The 12,296-nt window shown below is 38.7% G+C and overlaps 1 protein-coding gene across 9 annotated transcripts in view; it reads right to left on the bottom strand.

Annotated features, from left to right (window-relative positions):
* The window catches only part of CARF (calcium responsive transcription factor), a 35,532-nt gene that overhangs the window by 22,080 nt on the left and 1,156 nt on the right, over nt 1-12,296 (bottom strand). For 6 of the 9 annotated variants that reach the window (XM_068408117.1, XM_068408116.1, XM_068408118.1 and 3 more), the window contains exons 2-6: nt 11,518-11,790; nt 10,274-10,394; nt 7,950-8,079; nt 6,272-6,356; nt 1,653-1,842 (exon numbers count right to left, since the gene is read on the bottom strand). In XM_068408117.1, coding sequence (XP_068264218.1) covers nt 1,653-1,842; nt 6,272-6,356; nt 7,950-8,079; nt 10,274-10,394; nt 11,518-11,727 — 736 coding nt within the window. In that variant the 5' untranslated portion in view covers nt 11,728-11,790. Of the gene's footprint in view, nt 1-1,332; nt 1,398-1,652; nt 1,843-6,271; nt 6,357-7,949; nt 8,080-10,273; nt 10,395-11,345; nt 11,389-11,517; nt 11,791-12,296 lie in introns of those variants that run through there. The other 3 variants (XM_068408122.1, XM_068408124.1, XM_068408123.1) reach the window with 3 other exon arrangements.

Genomic DNA, 12,296 nt, shown 5'->3' with positions numbered 1-12,296 from the left:
CTCCAGTATGCAGGCAAGGAGCTGCCTATACCAAAGTGATATAACCAAAACCTTTTTAGGTATCACAACAGCAACATAATGTGTTTCCATAAGACACCCAATGACTTATTGCCTTAGAGTGTGACATTAAAAAAAAACCAACAATGCAAATAAAGAAATAAGAAATTTAAAAGAAATTTCAAAGAGAATTATGTATTAAAAACAGGTATCTTGTCTCTTGTTTAAAAACAAACAAACTTAAAATCGAAGTTCTAGGATTGAAAAGACTTCAACAGCTTTAAACTAGTCCTTGCTAATATGAATCTCAAAAGTAATTTGATGGGGCCCTTGTTTTACAAAAGTATCAACTATCCAAAATTCTTATTAAAAATAACAATCAAGATTTTGATGATTAGTGCACGTTTGACACTATAGGGAGCTACCCAGCTTCTCTATATTTCCCCACACCTGAAGCACAGCAGGGAAGGTATTACAGATTGGTTCCACTTATGCAGAAGGGATAAATACCTCAAGAACAACTCTTCTGTCCTGCACAGTTTAGAATTCAGTTATCTGGGATTTAAACTGCAGTTCAGTAAATCACATTTACAGCCTCTGCTCTACAGGTATAAAGGATTTTAATGAATGCTTTTCATAGAGGAGTTATAAACTAAACCAGAACGTATTGGAATGGCAACAGGTTAGAAATACACATAATGCCTGTTTGGGGGTCTGAGCAAAGCAAAAAATATTACAACTTAATAATCTGAGTCTCTATTAGTCTACAACACTTTAAAGGAAAAAAAAAAATCTATGTGTGTTTTTGCTCTAAATATCTTACTGTGGGGCAACTCATTTATCAGGGAGATCTTATAAGAAACTAAAGATGTCTCCTATGCATTCTGGGGAAAAAAATAAGCATAAGTTGTTTTGGCTTTGTTCTTAGCTTATATCTCACAGTTTATGGCTGAAGCTTTAAAACTGGTGCTAACATTTCATTTTTCAGTTACTTTCAGAAAAAAAAAAAGAAAAAACAAGTACATAACCTACATTCTAGTCATTCATCATCTCTATGTAACAATTAAAACCTGTTAATTTCACACCCGAATGAACTCTTAGTAATTTCACACATACATTGTATGAGCTAAATATGTAATTACCAACCTGTGAAGTCTGCACATTCATTTTAAAAAAAAACCCAATCTGTCTGCTGAGATATGTTGATGTTTATTTTGCTTTTTAAATTTATTGGATTTTTTTAAAGGGTACCATTTAAATAGTTTATTGGCTTCTGTGGAACAAACTCTTCAAAGGATCTCCAAGTTAAGCAAGAATACTTGAACAAGCTCTTACCCTTACGAGAACTTTCACGTCCTGATAGAGCAGATGGGGCCTCCATCTAAAGATCTCATCACAAGAACCCCCATCAAATGGTACTTAGCTAATTTATTTCTAAAGAACAAAAGGAAATAATCACAACAAAACATAAGGCTGTGCTTTCAGGGAAATAAGCTCCTTCAGACTGTGTCACAGAAGTGTCCAAGCTGCTCTTTTTTTATGTTTGTGCCTTGATTTTATTAACACTAAGGAACACCATAAGGATCCTTCTTTACGGCCAGTTGGCAACTGATGTTGAAATTTTGAAAGTAGTTATTAAAATAAAAGTTAGTTACCTGCATTGACAAAGGGGATCCCATCATATGGGACATACTGAGATTTCCACATCAACCGTGTGGCAGGTTTGGCTGGGCTTGGAGACTGGCGCGTCCCCCACACACTTTGTGTTTGCTGCTTGTGTAGCGTTAGAACGCTCTCTAATTCTGTCTCGCTCACACAATAGCCGCGGTACGAGTCCCCAATTTTCTGCATGGAAAGGAGGTGAAATAATAGGATTATTCACCCAGCTGACTGCTGAACATTACACAAGAAAACAAAAGCAGTCAGGGACTCTGGCAGGTGAGGACACAGGCCCAGATTTTTGGCGTTTCATGTTTTTTTCCCCCACGCTAGTATCCTCACAAAAAGATTTACCACAGGATCTAACACCAGAGCAGTCCCCAGCAAGGTCAGGAGTTTGTCAGCCCTCCAAGACCCTAAGTACACCAAGAATCCCTGAAAAGGTTATAGTTACTGCCAACTCTGATTTCCACAGGAAAACTTCACTCCTGTTGTCTCCCCCAACACACACTTCAGTTGCAGTCACCTCCTAGACAAATTCATCTTAGGCAAACATTTTCAGTTGACTCCCACAGAGAATCTCTGAAGCACTAAAAATTGTCTATGCATCTGCTTCAACACACACATGCTGCGCTAAGCTGGAGCAGAATACACCTGCTTGTACCATCAGTAACTGCCTCACCTCCTCTTAATTAGTGCACTAACTTTAAATTGAATGTCTCACGTAATACCTCTCCCAATCTTCAAGGCACTCTTGATTCTCCACATTGCCCAGAAACATAATATACCAGATTTGCCGTGTGTGAACTGATGATGGTTTCGATGAACTCTGCTAAGTTCTGGGCAACTCCAGAAAAACTGCATCTAACCTGACCCAAAGTAAGGAAAAAAAAAAAAGACAACCAACCAAACAAACAAAAAAAAGAAATCACAAACAACTTGCTGACTTAAAAACATCCCCTGTGACAGCTGTTCAGCTGCTCAGTGCCATCACAGTGGTTCAGTGCTGGTGTACCAGGGCCAGCCAGCAAGCAGCGAAAGCACGGGGACAGAGAAGAGCTTTCCATCCGAATTCGGAACGCTGTGCTCGCTTCTGTTCATATGCGGCTCAGGATCAGGCTGACCAAGCAGCTGGAAGCAACACCCAGAGCAGTTTGCCAGCTCAGTCTTACAGTGTATCTGTGGGGCAAACGCATGGTGAACGAGTACTGAAGTCTGATGAATCTATTTTGCCAGTTTCAAGGACAGAGTAGCCAGATGTTTAAATAACAGTAACAACAAAAGCAGCAACAGTGTCTTTCCAAGATGATTATCTCACAAACACTTTAGTGACAACTGCATAAAACCTGCCTCATAGTCACCTAAGAAAAACAAAATGTCCGTGGTTAGTAAGACCTGAAGTCAGCAAGGAACAAATGAACACCTTGTGAATGAACTGGGCCAGCATGGTGTTGCTCCTAGCACAAGCCCAAAAGCAGGGGTTATGTATGCACCGGCTGCACGAGTCACTCTGAGATATCAGTTGCTTACATCACAGCTCACTGCACTGCAAGCACACTGCTCCAGCAGTTAAGAAAGTCTACACAGGCTGCACTCACGTAGCTGTGGTGAGGAAGAGAGGCTAGCAATTGTTTAGCCAGAAATTATAAATAACATTTCTGTCCAAAAATTTGATCTGAAAAATCCAGGAGAAACAAAGCAGCATGGGAAGTTCCACAGGTACCTTCTTTGCAGAAACCTAGGATCTGCCCTTTCACTAGAGGGATTACAGTACCACTCTACACAGTGAATACTGTGAGACCAGCATTTTTCTTTCCATACCGTATACCTGTCACTATAAATAGGTCAGTGACCTTATTCTAGGGAGAAGAGAGAAGACCGATAAAACTTGTGCCAGCAAGTAGCAATAACCATTAAGGCACTGTCTCCTACTCTGCCTTTCCTTCTGCATGAGATAGATAATTTTCCCAAAATTGGTGAGAGAGGAGGAGGAGGAGAAGAAAATCATACAGCACATAGGATCCCTGCTCTCTAGGAGCTTCCCAGGTAGAAACAAATAGACAAATGAGACAATCTGCTCCACACAAATAAGTGAACTTAGCTTTGTACAGTTGATTAATTAATGCAGTTTTTAATTACACTCTATTTCAGTATGCTGATACATGCTGGAAATGCATTCTTATTAGATTACTGAAAACTAGGTAGGTTATAGAAAATAACTTTTTTTTAAAATCCACTTTTATTAACAATGTAATTACCTTGAAGCAATCGGATACTCTCCAACCCTTTAACTTCAACCAAGCTTCAAGCCAAAAAAAGGAGCAATTCTTTTTCTCCCCCTGGCCTCATCTCAGCAAGGGTATACAAAAGCTTACACTTACATAAAGGCTGCAGTTTTCCTTGAGTGAACTAACAGCAGCAGGATACCAGAGGCATTACACTGTCTAAGCACAGCAAGTCTAAGCTGAACGTTTCAAGGCAGTCAGGGAATCAACACCAAACACAGAGCTTAGTGCTAATTTTGGACAGCTGCAGCTTTTACTGCTCTGGGTTTGCCTGCAGCACTCACTGCCAAAGGAGTCATTGCCCTTTGGAGTTCAGTCCTCGCCAGCTCCCTGGGATATACAACTGGCAGCATGTACTGAGGCTACGCCTGGCTTCACCTGCTGCCATCTTCTGGGAAATTCACACAGACCTCCACGCCGTTTAAGTTTGCTTCTATTCTGGCAAGTGACTGAAAGTGTGGAATTGTGAGTTGCCATATTTATCTGCACCTCTATGAGATCTTCAAATTCCAATTGGACCCTTCAATCCTGTTACTAGTAACAAAACATTTTGCAAGACAGTCACACCTGAAAGATAAATGACACCTCAAAATCCCATCGTCTCTAGCCTGTGCCCATGAAAAGGCACATGCATCCTAGCAGTCTCCAGTGGATTTACACTGTGTAACTGACAAACTCAGCACAGCAACTCTGCTGTTAACACACAATGAGGAAGAGAATTTGGGTTATTCCTCCTTGGATGGGCTGACTCTGCAGGGAGCACAGCAACAAAATACATTTTTTTTGTTTAAAGAAACAAGCAGGATTAATGCATACAGGTAATAGTTCTGCTGAACAGCAGAGGCAGATGTTTATATCCTCAGAACACATTTAAACAGACAATATTTTGATTTCCTTTTCTTTAAAAATAAGAACTCTTCTGTAAATGCTGCTGCTGTGAATTTTAAATATAGCAGGTGAAATTTCTTGTAATAGACTCAGATAGACCAAGCAGACCATAATACAAGTCCTCCTATAAAATGAAACCAATAATAAATGATTCAGATGAGCTACACTGATGTTAAGATAGGAAAGTATGAACCACACAGTGCTAAAAGCACAGTAATAAGGGTTATACATCTTACTGGACTTTAACAACCAACTGGCCATTTGAATTAAGTGACTCATTCTATGAAAACAGTATGTCCACCATGGAAGAATTTGTGATATTAATTTTCTGACCTCCTAATGTTAAGTGGATATAACAGTGGACAGTACCGTTTGTATGAAATAAAATGCATATAACAGAGGAATAGATGAATATATTTAGTTAATTTAAAAATTATTTCTAAGTGGATACAGAAAGAAATTCTATTTCTAAGTCCTTGCAACTGCAATTTCCAGTTATCAGCATCCAAGCGAATAGGGAAAACCTCAAATGGTAGGGGTATCTAAATAGGTGGACTAGCTAGAGAGAAGATGAGTTTTCCTTTAAAAAAGTACTAAGAGAAAGTAAAATAAGCATCTATTAGGAAGAGTCTGGTAGCAGGAAGAAGGAGTAGGTGATGTCTCAAGAAGCTTCCCATCTCCCCTCCCTTCCTTTTAAGTGATTTATGATGCATTCTAGCTGTTGATATCATCCCAGTCATCAGGACAGTTCTGCAGACATCTAACAATATGCAAATAAAGAGAGAGTTCTGTTTAAGTCAAAAGCCATCACAGGGAATAAAGACAGAGCATTTTTTAACAAAAGAGTAAACAAGCACAGGTAACCATGCTGGTACAAGAAAAAAAATTCTGTAAGAATATCTAAAATAGAAATCCTTAGTAAAGCGTTAACATTAAGGTGCTCTGATAAGTCCCAGACTTGACCCTGGCAAGTCACATGGATTTTGATTTCTAAGTGACAACACAAACTAATACAAACAGTTGCAGACTTAGGCCATACAAAAGCAATTTTATTCTTTAATGAATGGATCACTAAGGGCAACAAAAACCAGTTTACTCAGCAGAAGACAGCAGAGCTTGCACTGTAGTTCAAGAGTGAACTCTACCGCGGCACAGAATGGCTTTTCCCAGCGCTGTATGGCATCAAGATTTCAGAAGCACATTTTTTGCTTCAGGAGCTGTTGATGGTCAGTTATTCCAGCACTCCCAAAAAAGGAAGGGATTCCATAGCATTTTATGCATTTAAATGTGTTAGTAGTACCAGCTAGTACCAGTACTGTTTCATAATACCAGAAAGCTTGAACACCACTTCTACCACTATAAACATTATTCCCTTCATGGAATTGGATCAATATATTAGATCTAGATGATAAAACATCAAGTCAGAATTCTTTGCAGCCCACCTCACAGTTCCTGAGACGGCGTGCCCATGCAGGCGTATTTGGTGGCAATGGTTGGAGAGGGATGGGAAAGGGATCTTCCACTACCCTGAAAAACAAAAAAATGTATTAGAAGTCTACACAGATAATCTAGTCTAACATCAAATCAGTGCATTATGTATAACCCTACGCATATGATCAAACTATAGATATTGTATCAACTTCCCTTAAAAACCTGGCATTCATTTTCCCCATATTCTATTTCACTGTTAAAAAAATTCACAGTAAATATAAGTATTTAAAAACCCACTGTTTTCTACATTCAAGAAGACCTCTGAGCATTCATTATTCTCAGTATCATTGCTTGACAACAACAGACAAAACATGGTGAAATAGACCAGCTGATTGTCTTAATAATTGTCTTATGCAGACTGATGGTAGAATGCTAAAGATAAAACCAATATCAAGCACTTGTTAAATGCTGCACATTTTAGTATATTTTTAAATTACTGAAAACCATCTCCAATAGCTATTTTAAGTATCTAGTTTCTCCATTCTGTAAATCCTGGGGCAGAAACAATGCTTACTCAATGCTTGTTATTCCAAAACTCAAGTGCATCACCTCCAAATATGTCTCCATTCCAGGATTATTTTTCTAACATGTACAGACTGTGTTCACAAAATCCATTCATCAACTGTTTCTCTTCATTTTAAATGTTTCTTGAATATTTACAATTTGTGCTGTAGTGAGATTATTCTAATCTCTTCCACGTCTCGATTTCAAAAGATCATAAACCAACGCAAAGCCAGGATGTGGTCCACGGAACAAACATTGTCTTTGAGGGTTTTTTGGGTTGTTTTTTGTTGTTGTTGTTGTTGTTGTTTTGTTTGCTTGGTTTGTTTTTGTTTTGTTGGGGTTTTTTTTAAGCAAAAAAAAATCCCAGAGTATTCAGGAATTAAAACAGTAGGCATCACTTAGCATGGGGACAGAATCAAGTGGATATCAAGAGAAGAAAAACAAATATTTTAACTTTAGAAACTTTGCTAACCAATCTGCCTGTCTACGTGTTCCACCAAAACACACTGTTAGCAGCTACTTTCTCATATTTTATCAAAGGAAGCTGAAGAAGTTATCCAGAGAACAAAGATTAGGCTCTCTCTGTTAATGCCAACTATTGAAATCACTGTGTAAAAAATTAATCTCTACAATCAACCCTTCTTGTGTGAGGATGTAGGTTTTAATATATTCATACAAGGTTTTAATATAGTCATACATAGGTTTTAGTATATAATACAGGTTTTAATATACTCACAGAAGAAACTCTGCTCCCTCAAACTTCAACTTTCCCTGCGTTCCTTCACTGCATCCCTTTCAACTCTTGGTTGGCATTATCAGTGTCTATTTTGAGTGATTTCAGAAATTTGCTTTGTGCTACTTTAAATGCCCACCTATTGCTCTGGTCAGAATATATCCCACACTCTCTGGAATAGCGGTACTTTAATTGCTTTTTCCACTGCTCTGGCACATACAAAAGCTGCCCGCAAATGCAGTTAGCTGCACATCATTCACTAATACTAGGGGTTCATAACCTCCAGTCTATGGTAATTTTGTGATAACCAGTGCAAAAACAAACTGCAAGAAAAAAAGGCAGCACTAACAGTGGATCAAAGTGGTTGTTCATCCTTTTAACTCCTGACATACCTGGTGGTTGTTTTCTTCGATATGGTGAGAGATGCTTGTGGATGCAGAATGTAGCTGTTTGCACTGTCTGCTATAGCAGCCACTGCCACAGTCTGCAAGTTCCCATCATCACACTTCTCTTCCGAAACATCTTTGCAAAAATAAAACATCCTCCTGGTTAATAACTGAACTCGGCATGATGAAATGACAAGCTATGATTAAACTTCGTGTGTTGGAAAAGCAAGCATTTTGACATATGAAATAAGATTTCTAGATGATAAAGTAGTTTAGTGGTTGTGAATCAATACTCAAACTCTAGGCACACACATGAAGATGCACTTGATAAGGTTGTTTGTACTGAAGGACTTTGGTAATCATGCTACTGTTAACGAGTCCTTCCACAACAAAGCAAATAATCAGAAGAACTTGTAAATTACTCTGCTTCATATTTACACAAATCCATATAGGATTGCAAAATTATTTTGTTCAGCTGCAAATCACACACTAGTTGCTTTTAAATGGGAAAAAAAAGGAGATTACGATACTGCTTTGTACATAGAAAAGAACACCTAAACAAGAAAAAACAAGCCTCTTGTAATTGAATCTGACATGCTGTTAGAACAAATATTTTAGCCTTTCTTGATTACAGGGATGAATCCATAAGCAAAAAAATACTGTTAGATTGAAGCCTGTGTGTATAGTTAAAGAAAAACATAACGGAAAACTGTGAAAGCGGACATCTGATACTTTGGTCTCAACATGAAGAAAAGGGAGCTCTCTTTAGATGTGGGATTTTTGCCACTCAATTACGAAAGCTTCTTTCCCCCATCCTGAGAGAGAGCGATAACTATTGACTCAGTACAGAAATCACTCCACTAGACATCTTGCCAGAAGATTCGTAAGTGTGCACCTCAGAGTAACACCACTCTGGCTTGAAGCTTGGAGCACTGGTTCCTTCTACACAGACATGTCCTTAAGACACTAAGGTCTGCTCTGAAGCCTGTGCCATTTCATGCATTACCACCACCTGCAGGCTGACAGTCCATTCTACTTCCCCTTTAATTTCCATAGTGAGCCACTGACACATCTTCCTAACTGTCTGTTAAAGATCAAATAACTACAAAGTCTTTTACATAGTAAGTCTCTAGGAAAAAAAAACAAAAAAACAACCCCACAAAACAATCCTGTAGCACAGTTGCAGAACATGTATTCAACACTGTGAAACTGAGGTATTTGCAAACAGGGAGCCTCAAGTAGGATGAAAAATGGAAATACAGAAAATATTATTCAGTGTTGCAACTTACTGCCTACAAAAAGTAGGAGCAGTTCTTTAGTAACTGAAGGGTCACAGCTTAAAGTCACGTAAGACTACACTGTAACCAAACAGAGGTCTTACCCCTGCAAGAGCAGGTGGAGAGGGAGGGAAGGATGAGCATTCCGGTAGAAGCAAGCCTGGATCATGAGCTGAATCCCAACTCTTTTTTCTATCCACCCAGCATCAGGACTCCAGTCTTACCTTTGAGCTCTCATTCCACAGAAACACTTAACTAGCACTCAGATTTTGAGAATTTGCTCAGATTTTGAGAATTTTATACAGAAAATATAAAAACAGTTTAATAAATCTTGGAGAGTTTAACAAAATGTGACAATCGAGTTCTCAGTCTTATTCTGGGAATGCAAACTAGTACACAGCATTTTGCCACCCAGCAAGGCCTGCAGATAAATAATCAATGCTTTCAGATTTCAGTATGCCCCTTTTCTAGAGAAAAGCTTAAAATTCGCACTTGTAGTTTTGCATCTCACCACATACTTAAAATGTGACACTTAACACACTGAGGGAAAAAAAACCTTAGCAATGAAGTGAAAGTCACATCTCATTTTCTGCATTGGGAACTGAATTTCTACCTAAGTACTTAATTCCTGGCTTCACAAAAGATGCATGATCACCAGTGATCTCTGGAACAGATGAGAAGAATATTAATGCTTCTATCTGCATTACATGAATTAACTACTTCACTTAAAATGAAGTAAACAGACAGTAAAAATTTGAAGCTTATCCTTATTAATGCTAAATAAGGCAAGAAGCAGCTTTGTGCTTGATATCTCAATCACATACCTAAAGTAAGCACAATAGCTCTTATTTCATAAGGCTTTTGCCCAACAGAAAATGTGGCACGTGGGGTGCCAGATTCATAATCAGAAAGCAGATTCAGTAAGTACGTATTTTTGTCTTATAACTGGCTAAGGAAAGGAAACACATACAAACAAGGTGCTTAAAAAGAGATCATGCAGGATATGCTTACTCACAGGAACACACACCCTCCAGTCCCACAGGTTAAACTCACCCTGAGTGCTGGTCACATCCAGAAGCTGACCTTGAGGAATAATCACCTGGGCCATTCCTGGCTGGGCAGAAGGAATGACATGCAGCACCTGTCCATTTTCTGACTGGCTGGCTACAATCATCTGTAAGGCAATCACACAAAAGCATGAACAGCACTAGTCCGTATGGTGATCATCACGCAGCATGACTGGGTTTGCTTGTTACCAAAGAGGAAATATTTTGGTTGGAAATAGGGCCTGTAAATTAACTTGATTTCACACAATAAGGAAACTGCCTATTTACTGTCAGTTTCTTAAAATTACTTTCCCCCTTTTAAAATAGCCCTTTAAGTGATTAAAGGAGAGGAAAAAAACCTTATGGGATTCTACAATGAATTACACATTTATCGGAAACTTACAACACTATTACTAAAACTGTCAAAAACCTGAAAGCCATTCATAGTTAGATTCACTGTAACCCCATTCATGGACTAGTAGAATTAATCACAACATATAAAAATTTTGACCTTTACTCCTAAGAAACTGACTTCTATGGGCAGCATTTTATGCAAAAGCAGATAGAAGAAAAGCTCCAGGACTTTAAAAGAGAAAAAAAATTAAAGCTCCTAGAATTCTGCAAAGCTTAAACAACTCCTTATGGTAAATTTTCCCATAATTACCAAGCACTTGCTCCCAACAATGTTATAAAACCTAGAATAACATAAAATATCATCTTGTTTCTGATTTATTACACTTGAAATGGGTGATGTGTCTTTAGTGACAGTACAACACATGCCAACCAAACACTCTGGGTGAGAGAGTTAACTTTTTACAAAATAAGTGTTAAGAACTACAAAGCAATGTTTTAAACAAATTAATTGGTGGGGAGGGATAAGGAGAGACATAATGGGTTAGCTTATAGCTAATGTTCCAATCCCCAAAAAAACCACAGAGACTTATCCAGTGAATATAGAGAAAGCAGCAGTGGTAGAAGTATGACATCTCATCACACAATAACATCCAGGCTTGACAATAAAAAAGATGTAAGTTGTTGTTTAATAAAATTAATAACGGCTGCAGACAGGATTTGCCTACCTGAGGAAGGGCAACTGGAACATGAACTGAACCACTGAAAAGTTTCACCTTGTTGCTAGAGATAAAGTCTGAATCAGCTGTCATTACAACAAACAAGCACCATGTAAGAGAGTTCTTCAAAGAGCTCCCTCATCTGTGAAGACACCACCTGTCCCGTTTCAGACACACTCACCATCTGCGCACTGGGCCCTCCTAGGGGCTGCAGCTCACAGAGGGGCTGCCCAATTTGGTCTACCAGGTGGAAATCCTCTGCAGAGTGAGGCTGTGGCTGGGGCGGCCGTGCGGGTGCAGCCGATGATGGTGAACTGCCCGAGAGGCGTACTGCGATGGGCAAGGCTGCAGGAGAGTCTCTCTGTCCAAACAACGGATCCCTGGAATCCATGCAGGTTAGATGCTTTCACAGAGGAAAAATAGTAAAATGTACTTTAATCCTGAGCAGCAATTTCTATTAAAAAAAAAAGAAGGAAAAAGAAAAGAACGTTCAAAACCAGTGTGCTGTATTATATACTTGGAGGGACCTCTTGTCCTTCTGATCAAGAGGCTACTAGCTAACACTAGCAGTTCTATTTTTGTTTTCCATTTCCATGCTGAAAATGTATTCATATTTCTGCTTCCTAGAACAAACTCTCTCTGCTAAGGGGAAAGAAAATCCCTTGTGCCCAAAATCTGTTCCCCAAAATCACTCATCGCTTTAAAACATCTCATGTCTACCCAAAAACTGAGAGAACTTATTAAAAAAACCCAAACCTGTAAAACATCCACCAACTTGATTTGACTTCAACAGAAATCCTAGATAATATTCTACTTGGCCTTTAGATACATGCATTTAGCTATGAAGAAAAATATCTCTACATGCTTTCTTAATTCTTCACCACAGAAGAAACACAAGCAACACAAAATGACCAATTCAAGTCCAAGAAGAATTATACAGTGCAAGACCAACAATCAGAT

This window comes from Nyctibius grandis, chromosome 9, assembly GCF_013368605.1.
Source record: "Nyctibius grandis isolate bNycGra1 chromosome 9, bNycGra1.pri, whole genome shotgun sequence".
Classification (NCBI taxonomy): Eukaryota; Metazoa; Chordata; class Aves; order Nyctibiiformes; family Nyctibiidae; genus Nyctibius; species Nyctibius grandis.
Note: the sequence above shows the minus strand (reverse complement) of the source record. Positions and strands in the feature narration are given on the sequence as shown.